The sequence below is a fragment of the Hylaeus anthracinus genome, unplaced genomic scaffold, assembly GCF_026225885.1.
Source record: "Hylaeus anthracinus isolate JK02 unplaced genomic scaffold, UHH_iyHylAnth1.0_haploid 0, whole genome shotgun sequence".
Lineage (NCBI taxonomy): Eukaryota > Metazoa > Arthropoda > Insecta > Hymenoptera > Colletidae > Hylaeus > Hylaeus anthracinus.
This window is the reverse complement of record NW_026533254.1, coordinates 19,728,496-19,744,823: the sequence shown is the minus strand read 5'-3', so window position 1 is coordinate 19,744,823 and position 16,328 is coordinate 19,728,496. Positions and strand designations below refer to the sequence as shown.

At 49.1% G+C, this 16,328-nt stretch overlaps 1 protein-coding gene across 1 annotated transcript in view; it reads right to left on the bottom strand.

Moving 5' to 3' along the window:
* Positions 1-16,328, bottom strand: part of LOC128896297 (cytoplasmic polyadenylation element-binding protein 2) — a 50,313-nt gene that overhangs the window by 10,356 nt on the left and 23,629 nt on the right. The window contains exon 3 of the mRNA XM_054159578.1: positions 2,829-2,879. Within this exon, the coding sequence (XP_054015553.1) occupies positions 2,829-2,879 (51 nt within the window). The remainder of the gene's footprint in view (positions 1-2,828; positions 2,880-16,328) is intronic.

Sequence of the window (16,328 nt, the reverse complement as noted above, 5' to 3'; positions counted from 1 at the left end):
AGAGAGAGAGAGAGAGAGAGAGAGAGAGAGAGAGAGAGAGAGAGAGAAACGAAAAAAGAGGACCGACTGTACGAGACGAAGAGCCAAAGGACGGAGCGGAACGAGAGACACGTCAACTGTGAAATTGCTCGAGCCATGGATACGTAGAAACATCGCGCGTTGCATCGTGGAATATGAAAGCAGAGACACAGACTGCAAGTGTACGCGCAGTTAAAAACTTTGAAGAGTAACGATGTTAGATTAAATTAGCTACAGATCAAAAACGAAAGTACTGCTCTCGTTGGTCGGTTCGAAGCGCGAACGGGTACTCTTCCGAGCAGATAATACGTGTCGCGTCGAGTGGTTGAAACGCGAGGTTACCATTTCTGTGCAGAGGAAGAAATCGTTTCGATACTTGCTAAAGAAAGAAAGAAAAAGACGAAACAGTTGTCGTTGGTAATCGAAGTGGTCGCGGAATCTATACCGACGCCGGCGCCGACGCGACAAATCCAGTGTAAAGAAAGGGAATCCGCAACGCGCAACACTCCTGACCTTTCAAAAGTCTTGTGCAAGCGAAACTGTGGGGCGTCTCGCGTGCTTTCGACGAGGCTGCATCTCGAATCAGCTCGAACAAAGAGGGAGCTAGAAACACGGACAACGGTTCGACATTTCCAGCAATAGCGGAATCGAGAGCAAACGGGTTCTAGATTCTTTCGGTCTCCGCGTTAAATAACTCTACTATTTTATGCGATCGGAGGAATCGTTGGTAACGAGTGTTTATAGGCTCAAGGGAAACGTAAAGTTAACGTTTGGAACGTTGCGTCGACGATCGGACAAATTTCACGTCTCGGAAACTTTCTCTAACGCGTTTTAAAAACCTTCCTCTCGTAGCAGGGAACGAGAAGCGCGAAAGTGCTCTCGATACGGGACGCGTCTCCTAACGCGTTAAGGCAGGTCTTGAAAACAGGTCTCCCTGGTCTCCATCCATTTCTTTCTCACCTTCTTCTTCGAGCGATACGTTTGACATCCGATCGCAGCGTTCGGACCGTGCGAAACGAACGAGTAATCGCGTTAATCGACTATCGTTGGAATTTTTCTTTCAAAAACGGTGTACAGCAAGCTTACCTAAATTGTCGCGAAAATCATAGAAATTCGGATGCGTACGAGGCGCGTATGTTGTACGACGTCGTCCAAGTATGTAATGCGTTTGGTGCGACGAACGTGCAAACGCAAACAGTTGTATCGAGTGTACGGGTGTACCGTTACCGAGGTATCGATTCGTACCGATCGAATTACGAGAACGGAGTCTGCATCTCGCTTATACCGTATCCTTCGATACGGTAGATCGCGCGATTCGAGTAGCGACGGAACAAGACAAGTGAGAACGTAACCAGAGACACGCGATTGCTCGATCTCGAATCGCAGACAATTTTTCCGCAAAGTACTTGCCTTTTCGTTCGTATCCCAAAAAACCGCGTTTCATGATCGAAACCGTCCACGTTTCTATACGTTTCATCGCGTATCCAACGAATAGGAACATTTATCCTGAACACGGCAAACACCGACGCGACGCCGCGAAACTTTGCCAAGGATACTAGGAATGTGGGACAAGGAAAACCTTGCGCCTTGGCTCTGATGCGTTTTACAGCGTCCGTTCGAAACTACGATTCATCGAATGCGCCGTAACTGGAATAATCGCCAGTCGATTCTCCGACGAAATTGCTTTATCGTTTTTAACCAGTCGAGTGCGTTCGACATGTGTACAAGTTCGCATTCTGTGGAGATCTTTAAACTTGATTTTCGGTCCTCTGTTGTCGCGACGAGTCAACCGATCGATGCGTAGATACTTATCCTTTCGGTAGCTGCGGTCCGCTTGGAATCTGCATCCGCTGAATATGCAACGCGACCGACCACCTCGACCTCTCGACCGCTTCGCGTGCATACACCTATTGCTTTTTTCCCGAACGAAAAAACGGACGAGCTCCGGCAATGTTTAATTTAACGTTTGTTCGCCCAACAGCGACAACGACCAACAGTCGTTCCTTTGTCCAACTGCAAGTACGTATCGTCGAAACGCGTGTTCCAGCTCGGACAACTATACAATAGAACGAGTGCAACGGTGACGGAATGTAATTTACGGAGCGACGTCTGCGAAAAGACGAGAGGATCCGTTGTATCGTTAGCGAGCAGACGCTAGTTGGTTCGCACCGATGTCGGTTGTTCGAACGACCGCGTAACATTCCAATCGGGACAGAGCTCGTTTACGTGTTTCACGACTCGCAAGCCAGAGCTCTTTTCTTCGGCTGCGAGTCCGCTCGAAATCGTGACAAACTCGTCGATTGCGGAAGACCGTAGCCTGTGATCGAAAAATGATTTTCGAGGCTGGAATACTCGGAGCTCGGAACTTTGCAGGAAACTCGCAGCTCGACACCGAGGAAGGCATCGCGCGAAAGCGAAAAACACTAGGAAAAGGAGAAAGAAATCGAAGATAAGATTGCGCGACCGGTTCTAATGGGCTACCGAGCAAAGTACAGGCTTGCGGCTAGTCCTTTTCCAGCGATTACGATGTAGAAAGAGGAAGCGAACGTTGCGGAGGAGGAGGAAGACCATGTTTCCCCCGACTGCCGTCGGAAAGGTATACGAGGCTGTTGCAAGGGCATTGCGCAACTATAAATTTTAATTGACCGTGCCGCGGCCCTAGCACGCTAAACCCGAGGGAAGAGCTGATCATCCGTCAGCGAGCGCGACTGCGGACGCGTGTCTTATCGGGAGTACGTGCAAAGGGTTCGCGAAAAATCATTCGAGAAACTCGCAAGGAAGGAAAGAATCAACTATCGATCGTCACTCACCGTGTAGCTGTGCGAGCGATTGCAGTGTGCTGGCATTGCAGTTTATGTATCCTGAAACAAAAACGTAACGTTTCGATGAAAAATGCATTTCGTTTGAGAACCGGTGCCTACCTGCCTACCGGGTCGCGTAATCTTAGGTTTCGAAATTCCATAAATCGTCGATGCGGTGTCTCGTGAAAGCGTCGCGTCCAAAAGCGGCGCGACGTTCGTTTTGCGAACTTGTCCAAAGATTTATCGTCGAAAAAATGTCATCGTGTCGGCCGCAAAAAGCAATTTAATCGTCGTTCCTTTCTTCTCGGTCGCGCAAACATTTGCCAATTGATAATTACGCAGCCCGTGCGTTTACTCTCTTAGAAAATTGATTAATTACTTTTCCGTATGCGCGATGCGCAGAGTAACGGCCGAGCATATCGTGTCCGTTCACCGTACAACTGTTGTTGCCACCGTACGACCGTATCGTATACGTATCGTAGCACGTTTTACGAACCAGTTACGGATATTTTCTTTCGAGATAAAAAGTTGTAATTTCAGTTTGTATAACAAATCAAGGGTTTACCGTACGTTTTTCACGCATCTATCTGCAAAGATCGCTCGAGCGCGGTGCGAAAGGTAAAGAAATGGGACAAACCGCTCGCGTGCGGTTCTCCAAGATCGCGTTGCACCGTGTCGTAAGCATCGCATCGGTTCGAATTCGAAAGCCCGGTGCCGGACATATGGGTCGAACCGCGAGGAGGTTTCGCAATTTCAAAAAAGTCTCCGTTTTACCGTAGAAGGAAAAAGCTGACCGAGGAAACCGAGGAGACGCTTCGCTTAGGTATCTCGGTGTCATTTCCGTAAATCGATGCATACGTACGAGTACACCTACGTGTACGTATACGCGACAAGCATTGAACGTTACGACGATACAAAATGTAAATTTTGTTGAAAACATTCTCGTGGAATCGGGGAGCTTTTGTAAACGAAAACCATCGCGCGGGTATCATCTACGAACAGGCAATCTTCAACGACGAGTCTGTGCCCGGAGAACGGCGAAAAATGAGCAAATAATAAATCTCAGGTCGTGGCAGCCGCGAAACGATTCGCGGGACGTGCTCGTCGTGACTAATCTCTCGTACCGTTACCGTAATAGCGATGTCAGGCGCAAAATCATTTTCTCCGCGAGCGTGCGATACCTACTCGCAACAGAGATACATCGGATAAAAATAAGGACGTTGTTTCGTGCTCGAGCGCTCACGGAGGAAGATAGAAACGCTAGAAACGCTAGAAACGCAGGGAAGTTGCGTTTTCGCGTTTTGCGAAAGCATCGCTTGGCAGCGTTCTTGAAAGTTTCATTCACACGAGCTCGCAACAACGTCGCACGCTTACGTGTAGGTGGGCATCTCCTTTTCATCGACCTTGCCAACCAGCGAAACGCACGATGCACCGATGCAGCTCCTTGCTCCGATTTCTATCCTCGCCTATTCAACGACAGCGTTTCATTCGATTTTCCGACTGGAATTCATTTCTCTTAAATGATCGATACGCGAAACGAGAGGTTTTCGATTACGAAACGAATGGAAGGTGGGTGGCCGATTCGATCGGCTTACACGTGTCGGTAACAGAAAAATTCTCGAGCAAGACGATCCGCCCTCTGGAGCGAGCCAGTTTAAGTAACCGCGCGTTTGATTCTCGAGTTCTAAACGGTGTTCAAGAGAAAGTATCGCTTCGATTTACCGGCGATTTTGTTTTCCGTACCGTGTGCAAACGGAAAGATGCGAGCAAGCGAGTCGATGACGTCTACTTTGCTTTCGTCGCGTACGCAACTATCGAAAACTATCCTATTACGGTTTTCAGTAAAAATCGTGAATTCGAACTAATTAAAAAAATGTACAATTTGCATCGCGAGTGGCGGTGGAATCGGTGTCAGCTTCAACGAGTCGACGCGGCGCACCGATCGAAGTATTTGCGAATCGTTTGCTCTCGTTCTTGTCCGTGCGCGGATCTCACTTCGGAAACGAAACGTTTGTTTCGAGCGAATGACTCGCCTTTTCTTGCCGCGATAAAGCCGGGCCACGAAACCGTGACAACTTGACTTTTTGCCAAACGAGCCTGTCCCGTGTCGCGCCGCGCGGCCGTTTCGATGAAATTTCCAAACGCTTTCTCCTCGGTCTCGCGACCGAAGCCTTCGTAATTCACTCGTCGCGTATCTCCGTTAGACCAGGCCGACGAGCGGTGCTCGAAAATACCAAAAACATCGGCGAGATACCATTTCACGATTATTTTACATTTCAAATATCGTATTCGCGTGGTTCAACGCGAAAAAGCTGTGTACACGCGTAAGTAAATAATCGAATTCGATGCGCGACAAAGGCTTGCGATTGCGCGACGATATCGCGTCCGACCTACCGTACGTCCGAAGTAGTTCCTCTTGGATCGTTAACCGCGCCAGCTAATACGCCGAGCCGAGACGCTAATCTATAGAGTAAACCGGTTCCTACTCGGATGAAGTTCGAGTCGAGGTTTAAGCGTCCGCGTGGAATCGAACATGGCAAGGCCAGAAAGCGTAATGGTAGCGACGCGAACGGCTTGCTTTCCACGGCAGATTTACCGGATACCCCTGGCTACCGGCTTAACGAGAATCGACTAATGGCCTTGTAGGGTCCCGTCGACGGATGTTCGGTGCTCGCCACTCTGTCCCATCCGACCGAGCACCGTGTAAATCCGATCGCGATCGCGAGCCACTCGAACGCGGAAGTTCCGCGCGATCACCGACCGGACCAGGCCTCGGCAAACTATTACGCTCCGCTACCTATATTATTATGCTTAACCTTCCAAATTACAAACGATTATTATTCCAATTCACGCTCCGATAAATTATGTTTTCTGGGGTCGATCGCGAGTGACGTTTAATGCACGTGAAATGCACGAGCCACGACTCGAACACTGTTTCTGCGGCGCATCTTCATCGTCGCTAGGTTGTCCGTCTACGTCTATCGTCTATTTGGCTGGCAGCGCGCGACTCGCTCGATTCGAATAGCGGTATCCGTGCAGCATCGAAGATGGAGATGGAAAAGTATCGAGCTGTCCCTAACCGAGCATCGACCTTCCAACGTTTCTTCCATCTTCTCTCATTCGCGAAACTTGGCTCGCGTCGAGGCTAAAATATAATATCGTACTAGATTATTCTCGCGTACCTAGGTCGACGTGTCGATATAGTATTTAGCTCGAACGCATGCGTTACAATTACGAGAAAATCTGTATCGAGCACAGAAATCCGCTATACGCGTATAAATAGCTCAGCTCACGATCGACTCGCAAACGAAACGTGTTTATCGCGTGTCTCTCTCTCTCTCTCTCTCTTTTTTTTTTTTTTTTGCGGCGTCGATCAGCGCACGCGTAACCTGTTACAGAGAAGCTGAAAACACATTTTTATTACCAAACGCGTTAATAACTCGCCGCCGCCGACGCCGGCGCTGACGCAGAAAGCCCTTGCGCAACGATCGTTGAAGCTGTGCGCGCAAACGATCGGCAGGTGTGCACAATGGTATCGGTGGTTTTACAACTCCGAGAAACAGGTACGTAGATATCGGAAGCGAATCCGCGACACCGTTGCGAAGAAAAATGAACCGTACGTTATTCGTCACTAATCACAACAATAACAATAACAGCAACAACAACAGTTTTCCCGTAATCCTATTTCCGTAGTTTTTGTCCCAATTGTTGGCCGTTTTGAATGCGCGGTCTTTCAACGGAACGCGGTAGATTCTCTCGAGATAAAAATATCCGCTGGATGCCACGCTCTACGCATTTCAACCTCGCATCGATCCCGGTCGGTGCGCTTCGTTTAAATACAGTTTCTGCTTCGATTAATTCTCCCGATGAACCGCAGCCGCGTTCCCAGAACGGTGCACTCTTCGACGAATGCAACGCCATGCGCGCTTACATATTTCAATTGCAAATCCGAGCGAACCATAGAAAATAACGAAACAACCTAACGCGCATTTCCTTCTCGACCCGCACTTTAACATTTTTTCGGACTAGACTCGTAGACACTTTGCGACACTTTCGATGGTAACTTGTCGCGCGAGCAAGGCTCGTTAGCGTCGGCTCGATAAGAATGAAAATCGAGAAGAATCGTCGACGATGGTAGATCCTTCTTCCGCACCGCTCGCGATGACATTTAAATACCGTTCGTTTAAATACGCGACGCGAGTACACGATACAAAGCTGTTCGTCGTAAAATTGTTTGCTACGAGAGAATTGACCAGCACTTTTCCAAACGTACGCTTCATCGTCTGGCTGGGAAAAATTGAGAGCCGCTACTTTTATTTCTCGGTTTCGCGATCGTTATAAAAGTAATCGCAAAACAACCGCGACACTGGCAAATATCGCGATGGAAACGCAAACGACAGATGCTAACCGAGATTCTTGGTCATACTCGACGATGATCCGCGTTTCTTAGTCCGTGAGGTTCGTACGCTCGGCTGCGATTCCGCTATTTCTTGAAACTTGTCGACGTTGCCTTCTGGTCTTCTCTCTTCTGCCTCTATCGTTCGTGTCGACGTGAACGCGTAAATTCCAAAGATCCTTACGTAAACTAGACGCGGGGATAGAATATCTACGTGGAATCGCCATTAAAGCACTTCTATATCGTTTCTATGTTTTGTTTGAACGGTTAAGAAAAATAAAGAAATGGCTGTTCTCAGGTTGCAATCGAGGATACTATTGTTTAAACGGTGCACGTCGACGCGAGGCGACGTGGTCTATTTCGCTCGGTGATACCGATTATACTTTTCGACCGGTTGTCTTCGAACTTTCTTTCGATCGTTGCCGTCCAGCGACCGAGGATCGCACACGCTCGAGTCGCAAGTGGAAATTTACCTGTTGCGCAACACTTTCTTCCAAGTTCGAATACGTTATCGTTGAAATGGCGACTTACCGATTTTTATCCCTTACCGCAACGATAGTAACCAACTCGATACTAACCTGCAACAAAAAAGAATACCTATCGTTATTTCTTTGTCATCGTCTCGTCTTGAATCGGATCGTCGATTCTACGAGATCGAGAATGGCCAAGATTGTCGGACAACGACTTTTAATTCGTTGTTTATTCGATAAAAACGATGCTCCGAATTACGTAACACGCGAGAACTTTCGCGACGCAATCTTTGGCGAACATTGTTCGTTACCGCAGCGATATCAGCCGCGACGCGGCTCCGAGGAGCGTAAATGGTGTAAAGCGTAAAATATTGGGGAATTCTTGAATCTCGAAAAACAATTCCAGTAAAAGACAATCGCGTGGTGCAGCGGGACCAGTGTGCGCAATCGCTCGGTCGAGTTGTATAATCGCGAATCTTTCCAACAGTACCTACACGTACGTATACATACGTACGTCGCGTCGCGTCGCGTCGCGTCGTCTGCTCTCGCGCATTACATACCTTTGCCCCTCTGGCTGTGTAATACTACGTACTACGTGTATCGATACGCGTTACGCACACGTCGATACGACGACACGGTCTCTCTCGAGGGAACCTTGTAATAGTTGCATCGAATTGCTATCGCTCGTGCTCGTTCTCTCGCGGAAATTCGCATTCGATCGGCCGCTAGAATTCTAACCGTTGGATCAGTGGGCCGCAAAACCAGCAATGTAACGTTAGATAAAAATTGAAAAATATTTTTCTACGAAATGTAACAGATAGATAGAGGAAGCATTTGGTACGTCGAGTAGAGATGGAGGTAAGAGGTACGAGATTCGTTACCGTTCGGCTAGAATTAACGTGGAACGCTGGTCTGTTCGGGCTATGAATTCCACGACTATGGATCGTATTTCTAGTAGCAAGTTTTATTCCTTTACACCGGTCAATCGAGTTGAGAAATACTTTCCAATAAGGTGCGGTCGTGTCGCCAGAATGTAGACGGTGATCGCGGTATTATTACAGCGGAGAATACCGTACACCGACACCCGCGCGAATCCACGACGAATCGCTAAATGCAGATTTATTAATCAGAGGCGTTACGAGGCGGCAAACATCGTTATCGTTGCATCGGCGCGCGGCGCGGCGCGGCGCGGCTCGGCGCGGCCTCTCTGGCTCGAGGCGTCTCGTAATAAAATCCATGACAGTTAACGACCCGCGAGGCAAACGAATCAACGTTTGCCCGGTGAAAGCGTTAGATAACAATTTCAGTTGGGCCACACGTTCAACTACTTTGGACAACCGAAAGCGACCTTATTCTCCCAACTCGTCCTCGCGCTCGTCGCCATCGACGCGACGCCGACGCATCGAAAGCCATTTCGATCGACTTTTCCTATCGCGCATTTCTTACGGATGCGGTCGAAAGACTCGAGACACCCGATAGAGCTCGGCCTATTCAATTAGGCTGGCATCGGTGACATAACGCGAGCTACGATACGGATGTGCATATTAACCCATTTAGCTCCGTTACACACGGACAATGCATGATACGCGTTGCGCGCGATGCAGCCGACTTGGATCGTTGAAATGGATGCGGAAGAAGATTCGCGGAACGAAACAACCAAACAAACGTCGTTAATTATGGAGAGACTTTGAATGCAAACAACGGCCGTAAGAACGCAAAGCTGCTGTAGTCCGGTTAAGTGTCAATCGAAATTTACGATTTATGCGTATCGAATTGAATTACCTAAGTTTCGATCCTTTGGATAATTATGTTTTATATACAGTCAGTCTCGTGAATATTCGCACCGTCTATGTCTATTTAAGACATTTGTCGAAATTAAACGATAGGTTCGGCGGTCCCAAATTGTCCGTGTATCGGTACGCGTGATTTCCAATGTAACGTGTGCGCGTTGACCGATAACCTTCCCGAGTTGTTATTGTCGTCGAGTTAGTTCAGTTCCTCGAAAACCTTCGAACAATAAAGACGATACGGAGCGGTCGAGCGTTGAACCGAAAATCATCTTAATATTATCTAACTTGTGATTTTCATTTACATACCGAGCGCGGTTTGTTTTTTTTTCGTAAATCTCGACCAAGTGCTATACGGCAGTTGAAAATAAATTAGATACAACGAGGTTAGTGAAACTCTTAAATCAAACACAAATATTCGTTATAGGTGTGTATATGTGAAAAGAAACATCAGACTCGTCGTTTAATTTAGACAAACTTGTTTAATAGACATAGAGGGTACGACGCATACTTACGAGACTGACTGTATTACGACCAGCTCTGCTCGTACCTCCGTTCGGAGTAAGTTAACCTGTTCTTTAAGTGATTTGAAAACGTCCAATGTTTCCGGTTACCGCAGGTTTCGTTATCTTTCAACATTGAGATTACGTCGTGCTGTATTTTCTTTTACTAAAAAGGAAACACGATTACTCGTGTTGGCCAGGATCCAGAAAGTCCGCGCGCGAAATAGCCGTGCACAGAAGCGAAAGCACGTAATTATTTGCCGTTTCATCTTACGGATACGCGACTCGTTGCGTTAATTTAATTAAACGGAAGACGAGGGACTCGAATCCAATTATCGCGGTACGTCGCTTCAGCGTCGATCCTGCATTTAGACCGCGCGCGCGGAGGCCAAACAGCGAACAAAAGTCGTCGCGTCGTTCGAGAAAGTCTTTTTACGAGAGGCGTGGTCCGTCCGTGTCGTCGAACATGTTGCAAGAATGCAGGTGTGCCGGAAATCCTATTCGATCGGTCGCTTTCGTTGTTGAAATTTGCATACGAATGCAACTCGGTCGTACCGAGCGCGTACCTGCGAAGATGAGCCCGTGCGAATAACGCCTCGTTAGACCGAAGATAACGCGAATCGTATCTTTCTAAAGGAACCGAACGCACGTGTCTAGTTTTGTACTTTGAAACGATCGTAAAGCGTTTGTTTCTCGGTGAATCGCGTTCCGTAAGAATGTGCAGACTCGCGGTCGACATCTGTAACGATCGCGAGAGCCGAAAGCGAATCGATCCGAAGCGTGCAGCGGCGAGAGATGCTCGCGGCAAACGCGAATCGTCGAATATAGGTCGCCGTACTCGAGTTTCGTGGCCAGTTCGGAATACGCGTTTCGTTTTGTGTTTTCGTTGCTTTTCGAACAAGTTTTTCGTGTGCAACGGTTCGATACGATCGCGTTGGAAAACGTTCCTTTTTTCATCGAGGTGATCGCGGTGCTCGCACATGGGTCCGTCGAGCAGATTCCCCGTCGACGGGGACATTGGACAACGAAAGTGGAAAAAAAGTAGCATCGACGGAACGTAGGTATCCCCTGCAGTCGGTTTCGATTCTATTTCCATCTGTACGAGCCAACTAAACCGCTAGATCTTTGGACGCGCGACCACGCACGCGCGACCGTTCCGAGCAAAGTCTCGGCTCGGACCGAGCCGAGATTGCGAGCCACGATCGGATCCATCTACGAAACCGTGTTCCGAATATTTCGTAGGTCGCACGGGGATTTCACGTAATTTAATTTCCTGCAAGCTTTACCGCATTGTCCAAACGATCGCGGCAGGGATAAACTCGGTCAACCGGAAGTATCGTGCGAGCACGCGCTCCGCGAACCGTTAGCGAGCGTAGAATTTTATCCAACAATGGGCTTCCCACGTTTTATACGCGTTAAACGGTGGATAAGAAGGTGGTAGAAGCGCGGGAAGGAAGAATGAAAGAAGGAACGCGTACTTCGGAGGACGTTTCGTCGAAAATTTACATAAAACGCATGCAACGGTGGTGGTCTTGGTAAAAATTTGAATCGTAATAGAGGTCGGTTGGACAGGAGTCCTCGGCCACGGAAAGACATTCGAAATCGCGATCGTTATCCGGCAACGGTTCGTCCCAAAGGACATCGAGATATTAGGGATGCGGGCAATTCGGGGAGCTGGGCTAAATTTAAATGGCCCGGTGGTACTCGTGTATCGTCAACGAAACGCACTGGCAACCGTCCACAGCCGGCTCGAAGCGTACACGTGCGACGCGTTTACCGCGCCGCGCCGCGGCTATCAGCTGGCCCGCATACGCGAGCACTTTCAACCCTCTTTACCAATTCTTTCGATCCGATCCTTTTCCGTCCTGTGCATCGCCGATGTCGTCGCGTTCTAGCTTCGAAACGTTCGTTTTTTTAGGGGCTCGAAAATCAGACAAATTACCCATACCGAAGCACCAAAAACGTGATTTCAGAGCAATTCTGCCAGAATTCATCTTCTTGACGGCTAAAAAAAAAAAATTTTTAACTAAATCTGCCGAGCCTCGAGTTTGCGCTCGTCCTCGACCCTCGTGTCGTAACATCCGTTACTATCGGTTTCCCGTAGCGTTTCGTTCGTTGGTGCGAGATAGATGTTCCGACTGGTTGCGAAAACGGCTCGGCTCGGCTCGGCTCATCTAGACAGTCGACGACAATTCCACGCTTCGCGAAAATGTTTTGTATCGCGGAAACGCGCGCGCATTCACCGGCGAGCAAAGGGTAGAGACGGTGCAATTTTCTAGAGTCTGCCGGTCGTTCGTCGTACCTGCGTCAATTGCGAGAGAGGCTTCCGGATGCGTACAGGGCCGTATGAATACGTTCTCGTGAATGGAGTTATTGCAGTCGAGGTGGTTCATTCTCCTCGTGTCTGTTTCCGCGTCGCTCGATACGGGAGCAGAAAAGACCACGAGGAGGCGAGAAGGGTCGAACAAAAAGTGGGAGAGAAAAGGATGAGGAAAGTTGACGCAACGGTGAGGCGGACCCGTGTTGCTGGATCTCGCGCGTGCAAGCGTGAAAGAACGCGCCGAACCGTCCGGATACTGACGTCACTGGACATCCGTAATCGCCGGTTATTGACGTATTACCTACTAGGGGGAGGATGCTCGAAACGACAATTGCCGTATACGTCGTAATTCGTTCGATCGCGCCACGCCAACGCACCTGTCCGCTCGTGCCATCGAACATGCTACCCGACGCGACCTTTCGCCGCGGAGAATCGTTCAAGCTTGTCCATAGCGGAATTTTTGGGGAAATTCCAGTGACGTGGGTAGACTAACGGAACTAAAAGGGTGTTCCCCCGATTCACTCGACCGCGAGCAAAAACGAAGAATCGTCGACAAAATGGAAGAAAATGGAAACGTTTTGGAAAGCACGGAAGGCGATGGGTGTGGGAGAGAGAAGAATAGGAAGTGGAGGTGGAGGTGAAGATGGCGGTGGTGGAAGCGGAGGTGGAGAAGGAGGAAGAAGAACGGCGGATCTGGCTCGGCAGAGGGTGGCTGAAACTATGCGATCGATAGTTGAATGCCCTCTAGTTGACATGCGTAGCCCGTACCTGTGCTCTCACCTACGGCTCGCTCCTGATACGTTACTCTTTCTTTTTTCCCATAAGCCAACCCGTCACGGCTCTGCCACTATCCACTATCTTGACCAGCAGCGCGCGTCCGTACCACCGTCCTTCCTCTTTCTTCGCCTCGACCTCCTCTTTTCTATCTCGATTATACGCGCCACGAGAGAAAAATCATTCGATAGCGCGTAATACGTCGCTATCGACTCGTCGACCGCGTCCGTCTCCCAGCGATGGTTGTGTCGCTTGGAAATTTCCGTCGAGGCGTATCCGTTTCGCGTCTCGGCTTGAATTCGCGCGCTTATTTCGCGGCCGAGGTGGCGCGGCGCAGCGGGACGATCGACTACAATTCGAACGGCAAGAATGTCGAAGAACAACCGAGCGACGCGGTCCCCTCTTTTCGATTAGTACCTACGTTTGATTAGTTTGCGCGAGTCACCTACGCAACTATCCGTCCGATAACGCGTTTCTGTATCATTGTAACGTCGCAGTTTTACGAAATAAGGAGAAAATATCGTTGCGCGTCAAATTGTCTTCTAAAAACCAACTAACACAAAATAGGGTATTCCCGTTTGATAATATTTCCAAGAAAATAGAAACGAGTCTGGTACGTATCTTTGCGGTAGATGGTTTGCTTTACGATCGTGCAAATGTTTTGCGTGCGATACAATTGTTTGCCGAGTAAATCCGGTCTATTACGTTATTACCGTGTCGTAGTCGAACAATTAAAATTCGTGGCTCGACGACGACAGCTTTTCACCAACGTAACGACCGACGATCATTTTGTACGCGGTCCGTGTACGTGGCAAGAGATTGCGTACAATTACAACCGATTACAGCGTATTTAAATAGCTGGCTTCGTCGCGCGTCGCGATTCCGAAGCTAGAACAGAAACGTGGCCGCTATTGCTCGACGATCGAGTCGATATTTTATCAAAGTTTCGCGATAACGATTGTCCGGTATCTTTGTCGAAAGTTGCAGGTTCGATCGAGGAACGTTCCGCGACAGGGACTGGTCGCGAAAAATGAACGGAAACGGTGATCGAGTAATTGTACGCGTTTCGACGCGATCGTTTCGCGACGCGTAACCCTCGAAACATCGAGGACGTTACGTGCCCGTCAGCCTCGCTACGCTTATGCATTAAACATACGCGTTACGTAACTGCGCATCGTTGCTTGCGTAACGTCGCTAACGTTGCTGAAACCGAAGAAACACGAGCTAACGGAGGAGATCCGTTCTTCGACGAGACGCTATACGTCGAGCGGAGAGTAATTTCTCGAAGCGGATCGATCGGGACAACGCTTGGCGTTGAGAAACACACGCGCGACTGGGATGCCGAAAAAGACTCGAGGTGTGCGGTTGTCGACGATCGATACGAGCAACCGAGCCATCGTCGCCATCGGCGGAAAATTGGAAAAATACTCTACCGTTCGCTCATTTCCGTTATTCGCCAATCGATCGATCTCGACCGAGTACAATTTTATCCCATCGATATTCGACGATCGACAGCCGCGCGTCGTTCAACGAAAAATTAAACGTTCCTTCTGTCGGCGACCAAGATTCGAATGCGATTCACGCGCGCTGTTTATGCAACGAAACCAACGATTTCCTCGATTACGTCAGATCGCGGGTAACGATGCGTCATCGGTGTACTTGAAACGAACGAACCGTCGCCGATCGACGGAATTTGCTCGCAAGTATATCGAAACGTTGCAACGTTGAATAGTTGGGTTTGGGAACCGTTCTCGAAAGTCGGTCGAGGTTATCGAGCTGCAAGGGTCCGGTTCGATCATTAAGCGTTTCGATCGAAGGAAGAGACAGAGAAAAAAGTAGAGGAATGGACCGGCTGGAGGAATCGCATTCGAATAAAATAATTCTCGTTGAAATTGGACCGACCGACGAAATATCCGTTTGCTACGCAAACTTGCCAGCAGAAATGGCCGCGTTTAAACGCGGAATGGAACATCGATCCAACGAGTAATCGGACCATCACGATACGCCCCTGAGCCTAGCGGCTCTGTCCCATTTACGATGCGATTCCTTCTGGCAACGTAAACGGCCAGGACGAACGGTGACAGTTTCAACGGCGCGGCCGGTCGATACAACACCCTTCCTCGCGTTCCTGGCAAAAGAGAAATACGTCCCATTTCTGTCCATCGAGCAGCTAGCGCGGGGGTAGAAGCGAACAAACGGTGCCAGGACAACTATCGATTACCGGGATACGCGACACGGTCTCTTCGTTCTAGGTATTTTCGCTCGACGAGATTCGTCTAGGATACGGGATATGCGCTTCCTCTTTATCTTTTCGTGCTCCGTTGTACCCATTGAAAAAAATGGACATCAAATATTGTATAAATACAAACAATAACGTCCGAACGGATTACGCGGTTAAATAACGAGTCGGGCATATCGACTCGATATCTTTCGATTCGAAAAGAAAACCGGTCTCGCCTTTTCGAGGAACTCGGGTCTGGCGTTCCTCGGGGTTTCCGTAGTTCGCGCAGCGCGCGATAAGAAACGACGTAGAAGCGGATACGATAACGGACGACGCAAACTGTCCGCTTCGTCAACGAGTATATTTACTCGGAGCGTTACACCGCGCGATCGACTTTGCACCGTTCAACGACTAGTCGAATACAACTTTTAACCAACTAATCGTATCGGTGCGTCGGCGCGTCGTCGCGGCGACTCGAGAAGCTGATCGAGTTTACGCGCACAGTTTGCACTTTACGAATGTAAATTTCGATCGATAACACGGGAACAACGTTTCATCGACAAACGTTGACGAATACGGAAAGCGCGCGATAGATGAGAATACCTGGGTCGATCCACCGACGCGCGACGAGGAGCATAGACAAAAAAGTATCCCGTAAAACGCGGCGACGGTACGCGACGCGAACCGGATAGACGGATAAAAGGAGAAGGGGGGCAGGCAACCCGGAACGAAATGCGTTCCACGGTTCCGCTCGAGCAGGGGGAGAAGGAGGTTTTCCCGAGGGGTAGGGTGAAAAGTTGCGCAGGTCAGGCAGGTCAAGGCACTCCGGCGTATCGGTGGACGAAATACAGGGTGGGCCGAAAGTTCAAACAAACACGTCCGACGATTAGATATCGCTACCGAGGGAAATCGAGCCGGTAACGCGGAATTTTAATCGGTAAACTTTCTTCGAGGATCGGAGGTTCGCACACTGGTTCCGTCTTACGATTCATTCAATTTTCGGTAAACGCTCGTTTCTCGATGATCGAACGGACACGA